Source organism: Polistes canadensis, unplaced genomic scaffold (assembly GCF_001313835.1).
Source record: "Polistes canadensis isolate GaletaPanama2010 unplaced genomic scaffold, ASM131383v1 scaffold_243, whole genome shotgun sequence".
NCBI lineage: Eukaryota > Metazoa > Arthropoda > Insecta > Hymenoptera > Vespidae > Polistes > Polistes canadensis.
This window is the reverse complement of record NW_014569790.1, coordinates 24,216-49,163: the sequence shown is the minus strand read 5'-3', so window position 1 is coordinate 49,163 and position 24,948 is coordinate 24,216. Positions and strand designations below refer to the sequence as shown.

The 24,948-nt window shown below is 30.1% G+C and overlaps 3 protein-coding genes across 6 annotated transcripts in view; 2 read left to right on the top strand and 1 right to left on the bottom strand.

Annotated features, from left to right (window-relative positions):
* The window catches only part of LOC106790520 (gamma-aminobutyric acid receptor alpha-like), an 18,227-nt gene extending 9,727 nt beyond the window's left edge, over positions 1-8,500 (top strand). Inside the window, exons 1-11 of one of the 4 annotated variants that reach the window (XM_014755483.1) lie at positions 1,135-1,379; positions 3,445-3,692; positions 5,324-5,391; positions 5,904-6,124; positions 6,223-6,305; positions 6,804-7,003; positions 7,075-7,162; positions 7,258-7,418; positions 7,513-7,683; positions 7,940-8,091; positions 8,173-8,500. In XM_014755483.1, the coding sequence (XP_014610969.1) occupies positions 1,351-1,379; positions 3,445-3,692; positions 5,324-5,391; positions 5,904-6,124; positions 6,223-6,305; positions 6,804-7,003; positions 7,075-7,162; positions 7,258-7,418; positions 7,513-7,683; positions 7,940-8,091; positions 8,173-8,386 (1,635 nt within the window). In that variant the 5' untranslated portion in view covers positions 1,135-1,350 and the 3' untranslated portion in view covers positions 8,387-8,500. Of the gene's footprint in view, positions 1-1,134; positions 1,380-2,663; positions 2,814-3,444; positions 3,693-5,323; positions 5,392-5,903; positions 6,125-6,222; positions 6,306-6,803; positions 7,004-7,074; positions 7,163-7,257; positions 7,419-7,512; positions 7,684-7,939; positions 8,092-8,164 lie in introns of those variants that run through there. The other 3 variants (XM_014755486.1, XM_014755485.1, XM_014755484.1) reach the window with 3 other exon arrangements.
* A 564-nt stretch (positions 8,501-9,064) lies between these two features.
* On the top strand, positions 9,065-16,396 carry LOC106790513 (adenylate cyclase type 9). Its single transcript, XM_014755475.1, has 8 exons — positions 9,065-9,416; positions 9,602-9,903; positions 9,985-11,438; positions 11,515-11,769; positions 11,834-12,270; positions 12,349-12,504; positions 12,578-12,777; positions 12,859-16,396. The coding sequence occupies exons 2-8, from the start codon at positions 9,620-9,622 to the stop codon at positions 14,594-14,596; spliced, it is 4,524 nt and encodes a 1,507-aa protein (XP_014610961.1). The 5' UTR covers positions 9,065-9,416; positions 9,602-9,619; the 3' UTR covers positions 14,597-16,396.
* A 3,258-nt stretch (positions 16,397-19,654) lies between these two features.
* Positions 19,655-24,832, bottom strand: LOC106790514 (exportin-5). Its single transcript, XM_014755476.1, has 8 exons — positions 24,578-24,832; positions 23,228-23,916; positions 21,437-23,149; positions 21,081-21,335; positions 20,868-20,991; positions 20,463-20,799; positions 20,004-20,373; positions 19,655-19,917 (listed from the first exon to the last, which is right to left on the bottom strand). The coding sequence occupies exons 2-8, from the start codon at positions 23,912-23,914 to the stop codon at positions 19,756-19,758; spliced, it is 3,648 nt and encodes a 1,215-aa protein (XP_014610962.1). The 5' UTR covers positions 23,915-23,916; positions 24,578-24,832; the 3' UTR covers positions 19,655-19,755.
* Positions 24,833-24,948: the final 116 nt, after the last annotated feature.

Sequence of the window (24,948 nt, the reverse complement as noted above, 5' to 3'; positions counted from 1 at the left end):
TAATAATTAAATATATAAAATAAAAAAGAATATTAAGAAAGAAATTTATATAATTGATCACATAAATATATTCGAATAAAAAAAGAAAAAATTATGGTTAAAATATATACGCGATGAAATTTAAAGTAAATGTTTTTCTTTTTAAATGATTAAAATCACTCAGTAATTGGTTAATACTTTTACAAGTTCTTTCCAACCCTTTTCGTATTAAGTTCAGAAGTTTTCAACCCTCGTCGTATCAAGCTCACCCTTTTTCTATGTATAAATCATTGCCGTAAATTATTTAAAATTACTTCATTCTCTTTGTTGATTTCTTCTTCACGTTCTAATAATATAATTGATATAAAAATTATTTTATTAGTATATCAATAAATTGAAACCCTACGCGTTATTATTTGATAGAATTTCACGCTATTTCAATATATAAAAATCATTGCCATAAATTATTGAAAATTAATTCATTTCTTTCACGTTCTAATAATACAATTGATTTAAAAATTATTTTATATTTGTTTATCAATAAATTGAATCTCTACGCATTGTTACTTGATAAAATTTCTCTTGATAGAATTTCACGCTATTTCAATATATAAAAATCATTGCCATAAATTATTGAAAATTAATTTATTTCTTTCTTTCACGTTCTAATAATACAATTGATTTAAAAATTATTTTATATTTGTTTATCAATAAATTGAATCTCTACGCATTGTTACTTGATAAAATTTAATAAATATCGTTCGAATTTTCTGAGTGAACAAAATTGACAAAAAAAAATATTCACAAAGATGTACAAAGTAATAAAGTTAAGAAAAATAATTAATATATATATATTGTGTGTAAAAAGAGATTGGGGTCATTTCTAAACGCGGGAATCGCCGGCGTGTTTTTGGAGCTTGCGCGTAACGTCCTACGAATCGTACTTAAGGGCTTTAACAGGGGTTGCAAGCCCACGCGACTCTCGGCAATGGTCTGTTGTTCGTCGGTGTCTCGAGACGATCATCAAAATCAACCAGTGATTATATTTATCTTTTCGATCTTTATTTTCTTTTTTTTTCTTTTCTTTTCCTCTCTCTCTCTCTCTCTCTCGTTCTATCTCTCTCTTCGTACAATTAAAAAGAGAAAATAAATAAACTCTCGATCTATCTTTCTTTCTTTCTCTCTCTTTCTCTTTCTCTTTTTCTATTTTTCTTTTTCTCAAAGTTTCAACGAAGTTTCATCGTTGCCAAGGTAAAACGAAAACAAAAAAAAAACAAATAGAAAAGAAAAAACAATAAGAGAGGAGAACCAAAAAAAGAAAACCAAATTAAAAAGAAAGGAAAACAAACCCCAAAGTGACGAATCTCAATCATGAAATTGAACGTTGCGGAATTATCGATGTGAGTAATAAAAAAAGAAAAAAAAAAGCGCGGTAAATTTATTTCAAATGTTCTTCTTTTCATTTTCTTTTCTTTTTTTTTTTCTTTTTTTTTCCTTCTTTCGTACATTTCGTTTCCTTCGTATTATTTCGTTAATATTTTATTTTATTTTAACAATAAAAACAACAACAACAACAGTAACAACAACAACAACAACAACAACAACGACAACAAAAATTAAAATAAAATAATATAAGATTTTATTTTGATCGTTATTATTCGTTATTTTTCATCCCCCTACCCCTATCGCAATTTTAATCGATACACACACAGACACACACACACAAAATAATATATTATTGTTTTAATTTATATTATATTATATTATATTAAATCAAAGTGTGTGGTATTTACTTAATAAGATATTATTTAATAATTTCAATTATAGTATATTATTAACATTTGAAAAGATTGTTAGAATATTATACCAGATGGAATATATACGGCTAATTTCTAGGATCCAAAGTGTTTTGATTACATAAACGTTTGCAGGGCAAATAGATTCCAATCGAAACAGGGCATATATTTAAAAGGAATCGTACATTACAATGCTTCATTAGCGTACTATCAAGGTTTGTTCGTTCGTGCAAACTTTCATCTGTACGATATTGAAACATACACACACACACATACACACACATATATAAAGATACACATAAAAATATACAAAGATAAAACGTAGAAAAAGAGGAAAGGGAGAATAGGCTAACGAGAATCCGAAATTAAGGTCTGCTATTGGAAAATAAAAGAAAAAGAAAGAAACAAACAAACAAACAAAAAATATAAAAAGGGCCGAGTTCAAACGAACAGTCGTACGATTTCTAAAAGCAAATAATTATTATACTTATACCCTATGATACAACCCCATGTATTACGTAAATACATACATACATAAACACACACACACATATACGCGTGGGTACACAGAGAAATAGTGATATGTTTGTGTATTTGTCTGTATTGGTTAGTTTCGAAATGAAACGAAACCTGTTTGCGAATGGAGACATAGAAACTCGAACTCGTCAAGGAAATGCATTGAAATTCTTTCGACGAAATGAAATACGCGGGAAAAATATTTGAAACATCTTGGTCGGTGGGTGGAATAGGGTGAGGTGGGGTGAGGTGGGGTGGGGTGGTTGATCAGGAAAGAGGAATATCGATTTATCGATAGAAATGTGATGTAAAAACCAACACCGTTCGTTGAGGAATTTAATGGTGGTGGTGGTGGTGTCGGTTTGCACAAATTGCGATCAAATGGATAATCACCCTAATATCTAGAGACAAAAATGCGCATACGATCACGAGAATATGATGTAATGAGGCGTAGTGTTCACTTGAAAGAATGACGCGAACACTTGCCACAATGTGAAGGTGCTGAATCGGCAGACAACGAGGGTACTCTTCTTTCTCTTTCTCTTCCTTCCTCTCATCTTTGTCCAACCCTTATTTCATATCTACGGAATCCTGCCCACACACACCTGCCCTTTTTTTTTTTTTCATTCGAAAAGGGCCACGTTGTAACAGGATGAATATTATTTAACTTTATTTTTTTCAACATTGTCTTATCTCTTTCTCATTTCTTTTATATAAATATTATTTATAATTATTCTTTTTTATATAAATTATTTATATATTATAGTTTTATATATATATATATCAAAAATTAAACGATCAATTGAGAGGTATCTCATATAATTGATTTATTATTTGTAATTCAAATTAAAACACGAGAATATTCGATTATTATATTCCTTTGTAACATATTTCTTTTTTTTTTTGGTTTATCCTTCTTCTTATTTTGTTCATATTCTATTTTTATTTTTAATTATAATATATTGTACTAAATATTTCTATAAATTCTTATATAAGATTTCTATAAAAATATTTTACATATCGTTATCATTTGTAATCGATTATTTACTCCTGTGTATTAATTGTTTTTTTTTTATTTACTATTATATATTTTAATGTTCAATTAAAATAAGAAAGTTTAATGTATGCATTTGAGATAATTTTTTACTTATAGGTTGACTTTTCTTCTACCATTAACATCATGCAAGAGTACTAATTATGAAACAATGTCATCATCGTCATCGTCATCATCATCATCATCGTCGTCGAAATTTAATTCGTCCGAGAAATTGTCCTCGTCGTTGACAATCGGCAGATTGACCAGAGGTACCGTCACCGATATCGTCTCAAAAAATATAACTATGGTTTTGGAGAACCTTCTTATGAATTATGAGAACAGTCAATTGCCAACACACGGGAAAGGTATTTATTATTTTATATATTTCATTTCCTTTTTATTAATAATTAAAATTATAGAATAATCATTTTTTAGATTCTTAATGAATCATGCAATTATTATTATTATTATAGATAGGTATTCGTTTATTTTAATTTTATAATTAAATGGATAAAAATGTAATATTTTTTCAATTCTATTCTAAGTAATGTAAATTATTGTGTTGTATGTGTGTGTGTGTCTTAATTTTTTTAATCTATAAGAATATATACGTATCTAGGATAATATTGGATTACGAGATATGGATTACGGTATTCGTGTGTAAAACCTTACAGATCGTTGAATTTTTGTGTCGAAGGATGAACCGGAATACCTCTCTCTCTCTCTCTCTCTCTCTCTCTCTCTGCGAACGTTGCAAAAATTTCGTGGCCGCGTTCCTACGATCCGTTAAACTCTTAAAAATGTGGAAGAAAAAAAATGATGTGAAGAGCGGCACGATGTTTTAAAGGGAAGATTAGCTGCTACTACTACTCGTTACGTTACTTTTCGTTTTTTTTCCGTTTTGAAAATGATTTACCTGCGAGTTAACGTGTAGAGTTATAAGAAAAAAAAAAAAGAAATTATCCGAAAAATAAATTATGTTAATTGGAATTGAGAAAGAATAGCATTACTCAATTAGTTGTTTATCTCATCTCCAAAAATAAAATAATTAATAAATAAGTATCGTAGGGAATTTGAACATTCAAAAGAACTAGAACTTCGTTTTGATTATTTTATTGGAACTTCTTCAGCAACTTAATCTCTAAAGTTCAGCGTCTTTTTTTATATTTAAGTAGACATACATTTTTGTAATATTCAAAACACTATACATCTAAACTTTTAAGCATTACTCTTTTGACCACTTAACTCGCGTCTTTAATTTATTCGACAAATCTAACGCGTTGTTTCTTTTCTTTCTTTTTTCTTATCTATTTTACAATTAGTATATTATCATTATTATTATCAAAAGGATCTTTTAGAAATTATTTTCATTTCACTGAAACATTTTTATTTGTCCGAAATAATTTCTATTTGGTCCAGCAAGCTTTTTGTTTTATTACCGATTTTTTCCCTTTCATTTCGATAGTTTCCTCCTCCTCCTCCTCCTCCTCCCCCTCCCACCCTCATTCCTTTCGCGTTTAGGGAAACTTATCATCGCGGATGAAATGGCTCAATATGGATATTACATGCATACCTCAAATTGGAATAAAGCCAGATGATAGTAAGAGAGAGAAAACGAGAGAGAGAGAAGGAGAAAAAAGAAAGAAAGAAAGAAAGAAAGAAAAAAAATAGAAGAAACTATTGCTAGGTTTTGAAATCGCATCTCTTGCTTTTAAAATGCGGCTTTTTGGCCACCTTCGTCGATTTCACATTTTCCTATTTCCGTTCTTTCCTAATATTTTTGTTCCCTACGTTATCGAACTTTTTCTCTGTGTGTAACCACTCGAACTTTGTCAACAAACGATTGAGAATAGGTAGGATCATTTTCTCGTCAAAGCTAATACCATATTTCATAAGAGAAAAATGAATTCGTACTACTTTTTCTTTGTTTTTTTTTTTTTTGTTCATTCAATTAAATTTTAAAGAAAATAATATTCGATTTAATATTCTCTCGTAGGAACACCGACGATTGTAAAAACTAATATTCTGATAAGAAGCATGGGTCCTGTTTCCGAATTGGATATGGTAAATATTTTATTATTATTTTTATTACACTTTTGCGACGGATAATAATTGGACAAATTATTTAACTTGTTTCTCTGATATTTTGTGTTTTATTTATCTGAATATAAGAAATTGTATGTCTTATTGTTAGTACGTGTGATGTTCATAGTTTTACAAATAAATATAGAAGAAATATTTTCTCGAACGCTATATCAGACATTAGTGGATCTTATATTGGAGAAGTTGTTAATAATAAAATAAATTATTAGATAATATTTTAGAAATTCTACAAAATACTGCTACATTTTTCAAATAACAATAACACATTGAAATATAATCCACCATGCCGAAGAAGAAGAATAAAATGAATAAACGTAAGATTACGTTTCCTGTATTCAGTGTGTTGAAAAGTTAAATATTATTTAAGATGATTATACATTTCCCGTTGCCAAAGTGTTCCAATTTTAAAACACAATAATTCCAGATGGATATAATTAATCAATAATGTTTATCGATTCTATCACGTATATTAGGATTACTCGATGGATTGTTACTTTAGACAATCGTGGCGTGATTCTCGGCTTAGTTTCTTAGGACCCATCAAATCCCTCAGCCTTAGTATAAAAATGCTCGAAAGAATTTGGCGTCCGGACACGTATTTCTACAATGGGAAACACAGTTACGTGCACACGATCACCGTGCCCAACAAGTTACTCAGAATTTCTCAAGACGGTGATATACTTTATTCCATGAGGTTAACACTATTAAATTTTTATATAATCATTTTGATTTATATTTCTTATCTCCTAAGTTTAATAAATATATAACTTTGTGTATGTTTCTCTCTTACAGGCTTACCATTAAAGCTAAGTGTCCAATGGAATTACAAAATTTTCCAATGGATCGACAATCCTGTCCGTTAATTTTAGGAAGCTGTACGTACGTTTTCGTTGATTTCTTAATAAACAATATTTTTAACGCGTTAACGAGGTCTCTTTGTTTTTTTTTTCTTTTTTCTCGAAATTTTTATATCTCTTTATCATCATTCTCGCGTTCATCGATTATTTATTTGTTCGTAATATTTTGAAGAAAACACTGCTAGCACGTTCATCTTTATTTTCTTCTCACGTTCGAATTTATTGTGTTAAGTTATCGATAAATATTTGATTACACTCTCCTATCGTATTCTCATTCTTTTTTATCATTTTTTCTCGTGTTATGTGTGTGTTCCCCGTATCGAATAATATTTTACATTTTATTATATTATTAGAATCATATGTAAAAAGCATGTTACATTCGCAATGAAATCAAATTACAATTCATCTTCGTTCGTGGAAACGTGAAAATAATTTGTTTATCTTTATAATAATTAAGTAACATGTGTATGTGAGAGATAAAGTTAAAATATTTGATATTATTTGTTTTATTTTTAGACGCATACACGTCTAGACAATTGGTTTACGAATGGCAAGAAGGATCTTCCGTAAATTTTGTTCCCGGAATGGCGTTATCCCAATTCGATTTAATGGGTTCTCCTTACAGAAATCTTACGTTTGTACGTCGCGAAGGAGAATTTTCTGTTCTCCAAGTGTCTTTTAACTTACAACGTCATACTGGTTACTTTTTGATACAAGTAAGAACGAAATTACAAAAATACGTTTTTCTTGTAATTATATTTATTAATTTTTTTGTTTTTTTTTCAAGGTATACGTTCCGTGCGTGCTGATTGTTGTCTTAAGTTGGGTATCATTTTGGATTCATCGCGAGGCTACCAGCGATCGTGTAGGTTTAGGTAAAATTATTTTATCGATTAAAAACACGAACACGCGAGCTTGTATGTATTATTCTTTTGAAATTATTTAATTCATATATTGTTTGTGTTTACAGGTATTACTACGGTACTAACACTTTCCACGATTAGTCTCGATTCAAGAACTGATTTACCAAAAGTGAGATACGCTACAGCACTAGATTGGTTTCTTCTCATGAGTTTTGGTTATTGCATTGCTACCCTTTTAGAATTTGCTGGAGTACATTATTTTACCAAGGTATAAGATTACCGATTATTACAATTTTCATTTTCTTTCTCTTTATCTCTCTCTCTCTCTTTCTTTATTTTTATTATTATTAATTTTTTCGTAGGTCGGAAGTGGCGAACTTCCATTGGAAGAAGAAGAATGGGAAACTATTTCGGATAAGGAATACGAAGATCCATTTTGTACGATCGCTACTTGCGATTCTCAGACTATTCATCCAGATAGTATCATTGATGAGACTTCCAGAAGAAGTTCAACTGTCTGCAGCATTTATAATGTAAAAATATTTTGAAAAATGTGCTTGCATATTTGGAAATTAGACTAATACGTAAACAAATTTAACATATCGTTTATTTTATAATATATAAATTATTTTAATAATCTAATATATTAATCATCGAATGAATTATTTCTATTTTTAGTTTAATTCTGTAATTACAGGCACTCATACTCTTTTTTCTTTAATAAATAATATTAATTAATATTTATTTATATAACAAAGAAATAAAATTACGAATCAGAAATGTTTGCAGGATTCGGTAACGTACAATAGACGATCTTATCAGCCAGTAACAATGGCTGTTACGTCGAGACCATCCACAATGGAAAGACAGACGCAAACTGAACGCCGATTACCTAAATGGAGACAATTTTTATATTGTTTGGCAGGTGACGATGAGTTCAGGTAATTTGCATAGATATATTTAACATATTTGTTAAGCGTAATCATTGTGATATTGAAATTATTTTTTAATGAGAATTATAGAAGACGAAGACAACGTGAAGCAGCAGGAAATTGTCGAAAATTCGGTGAACGAATAGCGAGACATATTAATAGTGTATCAACAATAGATAGAGTAGCACGAGTAGTTTTTCCAGCATCTTTTGGTTTACTTAATGTATGTTATTGGGTTGTTTATGTCACCTATCAAGAAGAATTTAAATGGCAAGATCCACCGATTGGTTCGCCTTCTCGATAAAAAAGATCGATTTATATTAATTCTATATTACATAATAAACTAATTTAAGTTTAATGCCTTTTCCTATTAATTTACAAGAATATATATATATATATATATATACTTATAATTATTAATTAAGCAATATTTCTTTCATATGTTTTATAAATATGTAAACAAATATGTATAAACAAAAAATTAGTATAAAATATTAAAAATAACGAAATTCAAAAACTAAGCAAGCTCCATTCAAAAATAATAATTCAAATTTGACCAATCAAAATACTGCACGTGATCATACATCGAAACTCGATTAAACGATAATTACATTATATTTAAATGATCGAAATCAAGCATCTACGCATTAATGATTCAATATATTATTATTTTAAAATACTTTGAATATTAAAATACCTATCATTTAATTTTATAAGTAATACAAATTTTAAATATCACGTGCACAGTGGTAATACGTAAGGTAATCGCATTGAAAATATGAAAATATGAATTCCCGCCAAAAATGACAAGAGGCGTTACTTAAGTCGTTCTATTAATAAAACAATTTGAATAATCTGTAAAAAGTATTTCATTGCTCAGTATATTTTCTTATCTCTAATTTACGAATAGAAATTAACAGCTGCAAACATATTATCTTTTCGTAAGTGCATAATTTTAGCGATCAGCTGCTCGATAATGTGTGGCAACAGTGTTTGGGCGATGTCGTTGGTATTGTTCAGTATTGTTGACTTCAAGATGGCTGCGGATTACTGTGGGGGATATTCTAAGAAATCGTAATTCTCCCTAAGGGAATTTTCCTATTTTATATATATATATATATTCGAAAAATCTTGTGTTATACGACCTTAAGAACTTCGGTGACAATTACACCGACGTTTAATAGCGTCGTTCAACTTAGAATACTGTACAAAAAAAAAAAAGAAAAGAATATGAAAATCATGCCATCTGACACTAGCTGACTTATGGAAGAACCTCCAATGTCAGCAAGGAGGATGATTTTTAAAGTTTTATGGCGTTATCGCCTTTAACCGAGGTGATTAAATTGCTTGTCAATTTTTATATCAGAACATCAACGTTATTTTGAATTATTCTTAAATAATATGATATAATGATTTAGAAATGTTGTCTTACGTTATGAAATTTTTGTATTCCATCATTATATTATTTTTAAGAAATAATCTATATGTGTGTTTATATATACATATATATTTTTCACAGTAATACTCAAATGTCAATATGAACCCTTCGATGAACCGAAAACGCAGTTCGTCTGTAAGTTTTACAAGAGGAAAAGATAACAGCGATGATGATGTTGGAGACGAAATACACATATCTTTGGCACCATACATACAAACATACTTGGCACATAGCGGACAAGGTCTTGGATGTTGTGGGATTAGTTTACCAGTGCCATTTGAACGTGCTGCCACACGTTCTTGGTGGAATCCAAAATTTGATTCTGAAATTCTAGAAGAACAATTTAAAAGAAGTGCCTTTCCACAGATTAGACTTAGATTCCGGTATGTACTTGTAAAGAATTTTAATTATTTAATTTTACTTTCTATTTTATTAATATAATTAAGTTTAATTATTCTTTCTAGATATGCTCTTACATATATCCTGTTGGTATCTGTGTTTTGGCTGGCATATTTTGTAATCACTGGAATCGGGAATAATACTTCAACATGGCCTGCTATCGCAGCCATTTTCAGTATTGTTGGAACCGTGGTATCCGCTGTATTATATTTAACTCATACGGAACACTACAAGTCTTACGTGTTAACAACTTCAGTAGGAGTTGCATCCGTGCTGTGCTTTCTTTCTTTACTATTTCTTGCGGTAGTACCGCCTCACGTAGATGGCTTAACACTAGTAGGACATTTTGCACTATGTTCAGAAATCTTGTTACTGATTTATACGGTACTACCAATGCCCCTTTACGCTTGCATAGGAATATCTTCTATTTACTCTATTATATTTGAATTTTTAACTGCCTATCTCTATGGCTCGAAAAATAGAAGACAAAGGATATTCGACAGTCACAAATTTTTTAATCATTCTTCAATAACAAATATTTCTGAAGACTACAACAGAACATCTGTTCCTATTTATTCTTCGCAAGAACATCATAGTTTTCTCAATGGTCTCCAAAGTACAATGTCTAATGTTAGCGATGCATTGAAAGCTGGCACAGAGATGATGTTTAATTTAAATACTTCTAATCCAATATCTAATCTTAGTTCCAAATTGTTGAATGAAGAAAATATGTCTGGAAATTTTACCAATGGAAATATATTAACGAAACTAAATTCTAGTATTCCATTTGCTATGGCAAATGTTGGTTCTACTATCAATTCAACGGCCAACAATATAAATATTATTAGTAGTCTTAGTAAAATGAATGCGTCTTCTACAGAAGGCGAATTAGCTCTTAATGTTGTTGAATCTATTACCAATTGGACTAATACATCGGATACGTATTTGCAAGATGATATTGATTTTACAACGAATCTCAGTATAAGAATTTTAATGCAAATATGTATTCATTTAATCGGCGTACATATCTTGATAATGACATTTGTGCGAATGCGTGGTACTTTTATGAAAGTTGGCCAATCATTGCTCGTACGACGTCAATTAGAAATGGAAAGACAGCTTAAAGAAAAAATGATACATTCTGTAATGCCGCCAAAAGTAGCAGATTGGTTAATGGAAGAAAGCGGCAGAGAGAGAGAACGTGAAGATTCTCTTAAAAAAGGTTCTATACCCTCTAATCAAACGGATATTAGATCTTTATTTCGACCATTTAATATGCACTCTATGGAAAACGTTAGCATATTATTTGCCGATATTGTTGGTTTTACTAAAATGAGCTCGAATAAGACTGCTGAGGAATTAGTTGGCATTCTAAATGATCTATTCGAACGATTTGATGATTTGTGCGAACATCATGGATGTGAAAAAATTTCTACATTGGGGGATTGCTATTATTGTGTCAGTGGTTGTCCTGAACCAAGGCCCGATCATGCAAAATGTTGCATCGAAATGGGATTAGGTTGGTATAATAACTTTTCTTTTATACCCGTTTATATATATTTTAATTATCTAACTTAATTGTATGATTGTTTCAGCTATGATAGAAGCTATAAAACAATTCGATATAGAAAGAAGAGAAGGAGTAAATATGAGAGTCGGAGTTCACACGGGAACCGTTTTATGTGGAATCGTTGGCACTAAAAGATTTAAATTTGATGTCTGGTCAAATGATGTGACATTGGCAAATAAATTAGAGAGTACCGGCAAACCAGGCAGGGTACATTTAAGTGAAAAAACTTTAAATTTTTTGAATCATCAATATATCACAGAAGAAGGAGAGGTAGTCAACGGTATGTGTATATAATAGCATTAGCATAACTGTTTAACTAACAAAAATATTATTTCTAATTGTAGGTATTAAAACTTATTTTATCAAAAGTCGTAAATCAGATATTATGAATGAATTTGTAACAAATATTATATTACCCAAAGATTTATCTCCGTTAATGCAAACTCGTCACCGTCTTGCCTCTTGCAATAATCAGAACAAACCCAAACTTCATTATCTCCACATGGTAACTAATGCAAGTAAGATAAAAGCTAATTCCTTGCCCAGTATTTTGGATTCTGAAAATAGTAATGACATGGATGATGAGAAGGAAGATCTTAATAAAAGTCCTATGTCAACTGCGAGTTATGAAAAAAAAAGATCACGAAATAAACCATGGCGTTATTTACAACGACAAAGAACGAGCGAAGAAATGACTCCTTTAGATATGGAAGAAGGAAAAAGTATGATTTTAAAGCAACCAAAAAGTGAACAATTCGAAGATCGCAATGGATTCAAACGAGTCAGTTATTTTATATGTCTTTCTATTGCTCACTTTTGTTCTTATCATTAAATATTAATTACCTATATTATTTCGTAGATTCCTTTCAATAATAGTGTTGAAATGGATCCAAATCCTGTGCCTTCTAGTCCTTTATTGTCTGGTCAAGAAACAATAAGTCACGCTTCATCGATATGTAGTAGAAAAGATTCTGGTATTAAGAGTAATAGCAGACGTAGTAGTATTCAACAGCAGGTAAATACAAATATTTTAAATACATTAATTTAACTTTAGTCAATAATGTTGCAACAACGAATTCTTGTTGCAGTTGTTCCTGATGAATGGTATGGCTCAAGGGGATTTATTAGGTCACAGAGTTAGTGGTTATTATACTTCTAGTTCAACTTTGAACTCTACTCATGAAATTTCGTCATCCGTACCACCTTATCCGTTTCCTCCAGCAGTGACTGATACATTTGGTGCATGTTTCCATAAGTTAAGAAAACAATCTGATTTACAACTGATAAGGTAACATTTTATTTATTAATATTTGAAACACACACTTTCACGTTTAATTGACTTTTAATATTTAACTCTTGTTTTGTAAAGATGCGTTCAAGACAACGTGAGTTCTCAACGTTCGTATTTCGTGAAACCACCGTTATCAAGCGTAACGCTATTTTTTAAGAATAAAGAATTGGAAAAGGAATACAGAGAAAATGCACACCGAGCGAGCGAAGGTGTAACTGGCAATCCTCCGACTCTAGCTACTTCAAGATTTAATACTTATTTTGACATATTGATATCGGCTCTGGTTTACGTAGCTATTACAATATCGCTCTTCTTGCTTTGCAAGCCTTCAATTTTCTATATTGTATTTTGTGTATTTGCCACGGCTGTTCAAATCCTAGCCGTTTTACTTTGCATTAGACAACTTTTTAAGCCAAATACCACTCACGCAACTTTAACTCAAAAAATATTCGATTTTTTTTCTAGATGGTATCCTTGGCACGTTTGCGGTGCCTTATTAGTTGGCTTACCAATTGTTTCAATTCTGTTAAACTTCACTTGCAATAGCTTACGTACTTTAAATAACTTCGAATATTATTACAGCTATTTGATCTTCATTGGACTGGTCCACTTTTGTAATTTTACTCAATTGAATTGTTGGATGAAAAACTTGCTAGTCACCTTTGCCGGTGCTTTATTTATTTGTCTGGTTGTTAGTCATATATCGTATAATCAGGATATGACAATACCAAGCGACTACGATATTAGAAATAATACGCAAGAACGATCGGCGATGCGTCCGAATTTAGTTAACGCGATCTTAATTGAACAAAATAATTATCCTATAGATGAAAATTTAATAATTCCACGAAAAGAATTTCGTAATTCTGTAGAAGCGTCAACACAATCGTCACACAAAATAATCGAGCAATCACGCAAACCCATGATGGAATCTATTATAATAACGGAAAGAGAAAAAGAATTAAGGTACAACGAGAGATTGTACCATTCTGAGATTTATCTTGACATGATACTCTTACTCTTATTAGTTTGGTTTCTGAATCGCGAATTCGAGATTAGCTATCGATTGAGTTTCCATGGAAATTTTGTAGCGGCGAGAGATAAGACGCGCGTACAATCGATGAAAAATCAAGCCGATTTACTTTTACATAATATTATACCCAAATACGTAGCCGATCAATTGAAAACCACTGCTAAATATTCACAAAATCATAAATCCGTCGGGATTATTTTTGCCAGTATTGTTAATTTCAACGAGTTATATGACGAATCTTATTTAGGTGGTAAAGAGTATCTACGAGTACTTAACGAATTGATTGGTGATTTTGATGAACTTCTCGAGAAACCAGAATTTTCTAATGTTGAAAAAATCAAGACCATAGGTAGTACATTTATGGCAGCTAGCGGTTTAAATCCACAAGTGAGACAGCAAAGTGACCATGAATATACTCATCTTTTTCAACTAATTGATTTTGCGATGGCTATGCATAAAGTCATTTATGATTTTAATCGAGACTTGCTGGAATTTAAATTGATTTTAAGAATTGGTTTTAATTATGGCGACGTTACGGCCGGTGTAATAGGCGCGACTAAATTGTATTATGATATTTGGGGCGATGCGGTAAACATTGCATCTAGAATGGATTCTACTGGAGTCGCAGGTAGAATACAAATGGCTAGTAATTGTATTGGCGTACTCTCAGATAAATACGAGTTCGAGCCACGCGGTCAAGTATATGTAAAGGGGAAAGACAATATGGATGTATTTTTACTCAAAGGGAAAAAGGAGAATACTACAAATGCTAATGGTACTTGAATTATACAGAGTGCCAATTAATACATCAATGATCTGACTATGTTATATGGCATGATAAAATTCGAGGTTGTGCAGTTTTAATATATACAATATATCGTCGATTGAGTTGGATGAAATTTGAATATACAGGGTGTACCAAAATATATGGGCATAATTAAAGAGATGCTTTCAATACGCTAAAATAAGAAGAAGTTTGTTTTTCTTATTTTAGCTTACTGAAACCACTCCTGAAGTTATGAAATCCTTGTATGCGTGTGTGACTTAAGATGAATAAAAGAGAAAGAGAGAGAGAGAGAGAGAGAGAGAGAGAAAGAAAGGTAGTGATGGTAAATTGAAAAGAGCCTAGGGACGAATGTTTTTTGATAGACGTTGTATTCTATTAAAAACTAATCGCCTTATTAATTGACTGCTCAAATTCTGCTAATTAAAGATATTTATTACCGAGATATTAATTGTATTTTTGTAAATATTAAATCTAACAAATTGTCTATATCATAGAGAGTGATCTTAAACCTGCCTTTGTCAAGTACAAAGCGGATCAAGGGTAGAAACCCTTGGGTGTCGCGTTCATTTCAATACAAGGAAAATGTATAATATTTGTGAAAAGAAACTAACATGCAGACTAAGTATATTACATTTAAATATATATAGTTACGGCGCAGGCAGTTCCTATAAATATATTTGGGCTTTGTACCACAAATATCATTGTAATATAACATGAAGAATTGATTATAAAAAAAAAAAGAAAAAAATATTAACAGTATGTCCTAAGCATTTAGGTTTGATATTTAATTGAAGTCTTGAAAGATCTTAGTATAATGTAAGATAAATCCAAATAACTTCTAGTATTTTACGTAAATCATAATGTGAAACGAAATTGAAAAATGTGCTTACGCAAAGTCTATCACCACTTATATATGTCCCTGCAAAAAAGTTATAAAACAAAAAAAAAAAGAAAGACGAAACAAAAAAGAAGATAAAATGTATCTCGTATTCTTGCCTACCTTTATGGAATTTGCGACAATTTGAACGATTTGAGCAATTTGTAACGAATGAAATATTTTCCTCCGCTTCTTAAAATAATAACTTAGTCAATTGTAGGGACAAAAAAGCTGTTTTTAAACAATTTTTTCTTTTCTCTATGGTTATATATATATATATATATATGTAAAGGATAACTTTTTACCAAAGATCAAGGAATGATTTAAAGAAAATCTTAGGTTTTCGTTACAAACATGTAGGATATAGAATATATGATCCGATATTATAGATTTATCCAGTTTAGCTTTGCCTACAAAGATATGCGTTTTATTTTTTAAAGAATTTGTATTACGTAACATTCCAATAATTATTTTTGCGATCAAATATTACAAGAGATCCAATTAAAACAATGTAATTAATCTGTTCTATGAATTATTCAAAATGATTATATTTATATGAAGAAAGTTAGAAAGAAAGAAAGAGAAAGAAAAAACATTGTAAGAACGATTAGTCAATTACTCTTTTTTATAAATTTGCTATATAACATCTCGCGAAGAATACATTGATATTTATAATTTGTACAATAAGCGATATAATTTTCTGAAAATCCTTCCTTGTGTGTGGAATATATATATGCTATAATATATTTTTATTATTTTAGATTTTAAAAAAAAGGAAAAAATGAAAAAGAGTATGTAAACAACGACGAAGGCTAATACAAATATAGTCGAGGCATGAGCTTCACATATATATATGGATCTTTAGTAAAATATTAAAATGAAAGTGTTAAGTTTTGCAATGTCTATTTTCATACAGCTAGAAAAAATGATTGTTATATTATTTCCCTCATTTTATTTATTCCTATTTACAAAGTCAATGCAACGATGCGAATATCCATTTGATTTAAAGTTGTATTTTTGTTTTTTTATTTCGCTAACGTGTGTCATAGAAATTCTTTGGGAGTCCAACTTATAATCCGAGGTTGAAATTTAAGGCGAAAGTATTATTTGAAATTATAAGTAATAATAATAATAATAATAATAATAATAATAATAATAATAATAATAAAAATAATAATAATAATATCAATATATATGTTGTTTAGAATAAAACGATAAACTTCTTGCTAATAATAGGTACTCGTGATGTATCGTTTGTGTTCAAATGCGAAGGCTTATTATTAAGCAATTGTATACGTATACGAAAATTTTAACACACGTATACGCGTTGTTAAATATAAATGTGTCCTACATACACTTATATTTACAATTTAAAATCTGTTATGGATTATCAACGAATTTTAACGTCAATGCTTAGACATTAATGAATGTATTTAAGGCTATTTTAACAGGAAATAACGTGGTTTATATATATGTATATATGTATTGTTAATATATATATATATATATATATATATATATGTATTGTTATTGTCGGTGTAATTTCTTTATTACAGTACAATATATACAAGATGAACATAATAATTTTCAACTGATTGTAAAAAAAAAACAAAAAAACAGAGAAAGAAAATAAAAGAAGAAGAAGAAGAAGAAGAAGAAGAAAGAAAATGCACGAGAGTCAGCTTAGAAAAAAACTTAACAACGTTCGTTCTACGAATAACCGAATTGATTGTTTAATATATTAATGGCATTATTATTATTATATAATCCAGACATTGTGATGATTAATGTGTGTGATAAATGTTTTTACTGACGTAAAATCATTCACAAATTTACTACTCTGACTCTTTACTTGACGAGAGGAATGCAATACATATGTGTATAATGGTATATTACCAATTACGAATACGTACTAAGTGATGTTGAACGAGAAATGTTACATAAATGTACAGAAAACTACTGTATGTGCAAGAAAAAAAATAATAAAAAGAAAAAGAAATAAAGAATATGTTATAAAGTGGTATAATTCTGAAAACAATCAAGTATGATAACGTAGTGAATTGTTTAAACTGAAACATAATTTACATTAAAAATAGATAGATAGACGCACATTATATTCTGATCGTTGAGAAATATTTTTTAGTGTTTGTTACATAGTTAGCACTAAGAGAGAAAATAAAAAGTAAAGTAAATTATTTTATACTTTATCGCTATTATTAATCTTTGCTAATTCGTAGCTTTTTTAATATATAATGAGTTTGAATTATGCGCACGATCATTTCTTCTAACAATAAGATGAAAATTTCAAATATGTTTAATATGACAGACAATTTATAGAATTGATAAATATTTCCCCAATTTTTATACACACACGATTTGATTTTAACAAATTATAAAGAATGCTCTTTATACAAACAGTAATTGCATCATTTGTATATGTATAATATGTATATATATAAATTGTCATTTCTGATTACGTATAAAGTACAAAAAGTACTAAATCTTCTATTTCTTCATACATCTTATAAATATTACTACACATCAGTTTAGCAAAAACGCATGTTTTTGTTGTTTTTTTAATTTTGTTCGTGCAGACGCACATACACACATATTATTTATTTAGGTACTTTTGAAGTCATTTTTGCAGGAACATCTTCGAGAAAAATAGTTTAATGAATATGTGCAGAAAATAATGATGAGAAATCGAGAGATAATATGAATTTATATGCAATATTTTTTCCTTATTAAATTTATCTTATCGAAAATTATAATATCATTTGGAAATATTATCATACTTTATGTTTCATTGGTTTTTATGTATATATATATGAATGTATATATACATATAATAAATAAAGAAAAGTATGTAAATAATATTTCACATATCCCTTACATGCTTTTTATAAATTTATGATAAAAAAATCCATTAAAATATTTTTTTAATGCAAGAGCAATCAAATTTTTAACATTATGCATTATGCTAAAAATTAAAAAGAACCAAAAATATAAAAGTTTGTTGTATTATATCATTTCTGTATATCGTAATCTCTAGTCTATCATCTATTACCAATATCAATTTCGCAATACAGTATTATATAAATTTATATATATAATGTTAATAAAATAAAATAAAATAATACGATTATGACTCTTAATTGAAATTTCTGTTACGTAAGAAATAATAAACGGATCATATTTCATTAATTAGAAAAATAGCAGAAAATATAATTTATTAAGACTCCTCCATATTTATAGGCACATCAAAATTTATAAGATATGCAAAGAAAAAGAATTATTATAGATAAAATTTGCAAAGTATCCCTTTTCTTTTTTGTTTCAACTATATAGGACAACTTGTTATTTTAATTAATAAGCAAATCTTCTAAAATTTTCATAACAGACATTCATTCTCGTTAAAATATTATTTGTTATTTAAATTTTTCGTAAAGAAATGCATACTAGAATTGAACACATATGAAATAGAAATAATATGATATTTAATATATAATTTTAACTTGGATGATTATTTATCATTTTCTCTTGCACAAAAAATTGATATATATAGTAATAATGTATTACTTTATTAACTAGTGCAAGTTTAAAAGTGCAATAATATGAATTATATAATTCAATATGGAGATGTCTTAAAATAAATAATGGAATAATAAAAAAAATAAAAATAAAAATCAAGATATCGGAGTATGCAAAGTACTCAGCTGTGCTACAATTTAAGTACAATGTAGATAAGAAGTACAAACACATCATGTGAGTACACGTATGGTAAAATAAAACATCATATACTTATTTTTACTATGTACACTTGAATTTAAGCACAGCCTTAATATAAAACTTGTTATACATTTTATATGGAATTAATAATTACGTCTAGGAAGTCGACAACAAGCTGTTGTTGCTGCTGCATTCACTTTTTCATCCGTTCGAGAAATTTATAAATTCAACTTTCATTCGTGTGATGAATATGCGATGTATTATTATAAACAACTTTTTACAAATATATTCACCTATACTGAAATTTAAATTTCTGTTTTGACAAATGGTCTATCAGAATTGATTAGTCTTGTAAATATATTCTTCAACAGGATTGCATTTCTGTTTGATAACGAGCATCCTCTTTATTTATGTATCTTTTTTATGATCCTTTTTTTCTTTTCTTTTGTTTCTTTGTGTTTTTTCTTTTTACTTTTTTTTTTACGTTAACTTGTAATTATTTATTGAATTAGACCAACTTTGTAAGGCATCATCATCAATGTGACTCTGCTACGTAGGCCCTGCAAACAGAGCGGCGATCCCAGTATCAGCCTTGATTAAAGATATATCGTCTACTCTTACTGTTTGGGGTTTTCCAGGTATTTCTATTCTCGGTAAATTATCTATTTTGACTTCTTTACGAAATAATTGACCGACACTTCTGCCGATAAGCTGTAGAATAATAAAATATTATATAATTATAAATAGAAAATATTTTACTTTAAGGATTACAATTCGTAGACTATACGAAACTTTACCTGATTCGTAATCTTTCTAAAAAGATCTTTCTTTCCTTTTTCAACTTTGTTACCCTTTGTACTGACTATTGCCATTTTTTCATCAAATCGTTGCAAATCTGCAGGATTAACTCCAGGTATTTGATGCATTACGTCGATAATATTTGGAAATTTGGGTCTTAAACATTCGTAAACTTGTGCGCCTAAAGTTATAAGTAAACCCTGATTCGCTTCGTGTTGACCGTGAAGTTGTAAACCTTGAAGTACTGCAACCATAATGTGCGATGCCATACCAGGAGTCAAACTGCCATCGGCAGCAAGTGCTCGTACAATCGGACTTGTTAACATAGTAGCTTTAAGGCTGGCGTTGGAATCGTTCCAAGATAAAGCTCTGTATATAAATGAATGAACATGCAATTGTAAATGGTTTTTGTGAATAAAATCTTTAAGAAGAAATAAAAAATAAAGTTATAAAATTACCTCAAAATGCATAAAACTACATTATGGCACGTGGATAAATGTCTCAAGACAAAAGCACCCAACTCGCTGACAACTTCTGCAACAATACTATTGCCACGAGAAATTGGTGGATCTACTGCCATACCACCGCTATCTTGATCCATAGTATCCGGAGGTGCAGCATCGCTAGCTGCTCCACCAACTAACGCTACTTTTAAGACGTCTATAAAATCTCGCGTCAGGTTTCTATTCAACATATCATCTATAACTTCTTGTGTGTCTGTGTTTTCTTCGTCCAAATTTCCAGATTCGTATAAACTTGCAATGTATTGCCATTTGGCGGTTAATCTATGATACACTAAAAATAAAATCAATGATTATTATGTTAATACTGTTGGAGTAATGATTGTTTAAATGTTTCCTTACTGTGCGCAGATACATGTGCTAACACTGGTATAAGTACAGTCTCGTAGAAAGCTGGAGGACACGAGTATATGAATGGTTTCAAAAACACCCGAATTATTGGTCGTAATCGATAATCTGGAATCAGCTTCACCAAAAGATAATTATTAAAAATAAATTTTGTAAAATTGTGCATGGATAATAAAATAAATCATATTAATTATTTAAATAACTTACGTCCATGTTAGAGAAAACTGAACTTATTAGTGCTTGCGCAAGACCAGATAACTCATAAAAATTTCTGCCAATTGTGTGGCAACCGCTTCCTAACATATGATAACAATGATCATGAATTGTATTAAGAAACGATTGCATTCTAATTAAGGCTGTACTCGAAGATTGATCTGGTTCTGAAGCGTTATCATTTGCAATATTTAATCCTAAAAGATTAGCTTTTTCGGATTCTATCAGTCCATGTGCATTTTTGTAACCCTTTATATAAAAAGAACCCTTTATATAAAATGTATTAAACATTGAGATATGATAATAAATATTGCTAAATAAAATTTTTATCTAAAGTTATGAACAATTACCTCAGACAAGGCTGATATGGCATTTGGTGTGAACAAAGCATTCATTGTTCTAAGCAAAGCAAAGAGAGTGGGTAAAATAGGAATGACGTGTGTTGCAGCAGGATTTCTGTAAACTGGATTTCCACTTTCACTGAGTGCAGCAACAAAACCACCTCTTGCCGCACGGTCTGGATCCTCAGGAATGGAACATCTTTTAACTACACTTAACACAGTGGAAATGCTAATCATGAGATCAATTCGATTTTGTGCTGATGGATCATCAATTAAATTTTCCACTGGGGTCCTGTCTAATCCTATAAATCTTATAAACTCGAGTGGTCCTTTAAATGACTCCGATCCAAATCGAATAAATTTTGAAACACTTTCTCCAATAACTTCAGCGACTAATCTATTTTGTCTTTCATAATCACAGAAATGATTCGAAATTAAAAGCAATGATTCATAAAGCATGATGCTTTCCATTCTGGATAAAGGGCTTGGTTCTATAATCAGACCATGGACCATAGTGCGTATGTGTTCAAAAACTGGCAGAAGAAGTAATGGATACTTCAAACTGATTTTGACCATAAGGCTAGCTGCATGACGTCTAACATTTTTGGCTGCTTTGGATCGAGTGATTTTCGTTTCGCCTGGCACTTCAAACACCAAAGCTGCAAATATCTTCTCCAAAACTCTTGGTAAAATGGCAACTCCTGGCATAGTCATAGAACCGGTTGACATAGATAAAAATACAAATAATGCGCTAATGCATGACAATAAAGCTGAGAGTAACCAAGGATCTCGCGGTGAATAACTAAGGCACAATTCTAAAAGTTGTAATCCATTTTGTACACTGGGTCTTTCATTGATTAATAAAATTCTCGATACGACGGAGTCCAAAGCTTGGGCAAGCGCCTCCCATTCGAGATATTCGGAATCATTTTGATCACTTTTGTATTGCAAATTTGCCATACCTTTTGTTATTTTAGCGGTTAACCATTGTTGTACATAAGTAAAAGTCACAAGTGGTGCTACCATTGTAGCATGTCGAAATCCTTCTAACAAATCAGTTCTAAATCGATGAAGAAAAACATTGAATTCTTCTTCCGAATCATAATCAGAAAGGCAGTAAGGAGACGTTCCATTGGTGTATCTACTTTGAGGATATATTATTTTTATAAGTTTTGGGGCAGTATATTCCACATATTGAGGAACGTAGGTCAAAAGCAACGCATCGCTCTTGATTTGTTCATGTTTAAATAACATGACCCATATTGCATTTGCTAAATGTGTTAATGTTAAATTAGAATACATGGTGAATGTCAGAACAGTATCCAGAAATAGACTAAAATGGGTTGGTCGAATGCTGGATGCATCATCCTTGCCCCAAACTGCACATAACTGAGTAGCCATTCCAGTTAACACCAATGTTAATTTTTTCAAAAATAAATAATGATTGTCATGAAAATCAGCAACATTGGCAATTGGTGAAGGCGCAGTTGCTGCACCGTAAATGTATCTTAAAGCTTCTTCTGAGAATAAAATCATAAGTTGTTTCCTATCTTCGGCTTTACCTTTACGATTAACTATTTGTAGAAGGCATTCAGCTGCGTAGCATTGAAATATAGGATTACCTAAGAGCAAACACAATATCTGCAATAATTTTCCATCTTCTGCCATTATATGATTTATGGATACCCACTCAACAAAACTTGCCATTGTAGTTAAAATGACCTGTTTCAAACAGATTTTTATATAAATAAGATTAAATAGAAAATAAGTTTATAAAATGCACCAAGTATCGATACTTACTTGAACTACTTTGCTGTGTGCAGCAGCTTCCGTTGTGTGACCAATGGCACTTTTCTTTTGAAATTCCGAGAAATGTTGTTCCATTAGTCTCATAAAGAAAGTAAAGATCTCCGCCATATTTGAATTTAATGCTTGATAAATATCCTTTCTTCTCTGATTAGATTCCAAAGTTTGTAACAGTGCTACATCTTCCACTAATCTAAGAAACACTAGTAAAACTAATTCCGTTTGACTCTCTCCTCTAGTACAAATTTGACTAAGCTCCGATAGCAATGTTGGCCATTGTTGCGGCCACTCCCGTTTGATCATTTCAACAACAATTCTGGACAAAGCATCCTTTATATGAGCTTCCTCTTGCAATAAAGGTTCTGTACCTTCTTGTAACAATTTCATAGCATTTTCTTTTATGAATATTTTTTCTGACTGTGAAATCTGTGTCCAACGATATTTAATACAATGTTCCATTAATTGTAAACCAAAATGACGAACAACTGGACTTCTGTTGGGTGATTTTTGTGCCAAATATAAACCACATTGAGCGCAGAGCGGTGAAGTCTCTTTAAATCTTTCACAAGCATTATAAACTTCTATCCGTTGCTGTTGTGGTATATTAGGTGACATCATCACCTCAACCACGCGAGCAAGCTCTGCTGATATGTTGGCTACATCCCCCGTGCCACACTCCATTCCTAAATACATTATAATTAATATTAATATCAATAAAATATCCACATTTTTTTATTCTTGGTAAACGATTATTTTATACAGGGGTGATCAGTTAATGAACATAATACATTTGAAGACAAAATTCATTATCCAAATTGTTCATTAACCGATTACTTACTATATATGATAAAAGTGATAATTGCAAACTAAAATATCATAAGTGCATGTTAGTTAATAAAATACTATGGCCAGTACTCGAGAAAATAGTTACACACAAAATATAACGTTAAATAAATATGTTCCTTTAGATTAGTTTGTACAACAATAAGCATAATGTAATAATAATAAATAACTTTTGATATTGATCAACTTAATCGAATAAAATTAACGTGAACTTATTTATAAACAATTATCTTTGATGCAACAAAGTGTAAAATTACTTTAAACATGTGGCTAATGCAATAATATAAAATTGCATGCAATGTTTGTTCACATTGAACGAAATGTAATAATATTTCTATTTATATATTGAAAGTTCTACTAAAATTTTAATACAAAAATAAAATGTAATTTCATATTTTTCATACAAGATAATAATTTTACATTATAATTTCAAAAATTTATCAAAATGCAAAGCAGCTTTTAGAAAAACGTGGACCATGCGTTAAAAGTAAATTAACTCACCTAGTAATGCGAGTGTGGATTAAAAGCGAACGAAAATATACGTCCGATGGTATAAATATTTATGCAGAATACCAATTCATATCTGTTTGTTCTTCAATTACTGGAAAAATTTATAATCCACGATTAGAGAACGTCTATTCAATGCAATGAGCACCTTGCATTTGTTTCAGTCTGTGATGCGGCACGTTGAATGTATCGCACACGAGCGGCACACTGCTGCCATCTTTCAACTTTTAAATACGATATAACCTTACCCTGTGCAAAATAATATATTGTCAGATACAAATAGGTTTCAATAGATAATCAATTAAAAATATATTATAAATCTATGCATATATATAACAGATTTTTATTTTATATATTAAATATAT

What these genes read in the sequence shown, in the direction of transcription:
- LOC106790513 (XM_014755475.1), top strand. Translation starts at nt 9,620, where the DNA reads ATGAACCCTTCGATGAACCGAAAACGCAGTTCGTCTGTAAGTTTTACA. An exon ending in GTAGTAGTATTCAACAGCAG is followed by an intron (nt 12,505 to 12,577) that starts GTAAATACAAAT and finishes TTCTTGTTGCAG; the next exon opens with TTGTTCCTGATGAATGGTAT. An exon ending in TCTGATTTACAACTGATAAG is followed by an intron (nt 12,778 to 12,858) that starts GTAACATTTTAT and finishes TGTTTTGTAAAG; the next exon opens with ATGCGTTCAAGACAACGTGA.
- LOC106790514 (XM_014755476.1), bottom strand. Translation starts at nt 23,914, where the DNA reads ATGGAGTGTGGCACGGGGGATGTAGCCAACATATCAGCAGAGCTTGCT. An exon ending in GTAGTTTTATGCATTTTGAG is followed by an intron (nt 20,374 to 20,462) that starts GTAATTTTATAA and finishes ATTTATATACAG; the next exon opens with AGCTTTATCTTGGAACGATT. An exon ending in TTAGAAAGATTACGAATCAG is followed by an intron (nt 19,918 to 20,003) that starts GTAAAGTTTCGT and finishes ATTATTCTACAG; the next exon opens with CTTATCGGCAGAAGTGTCGG.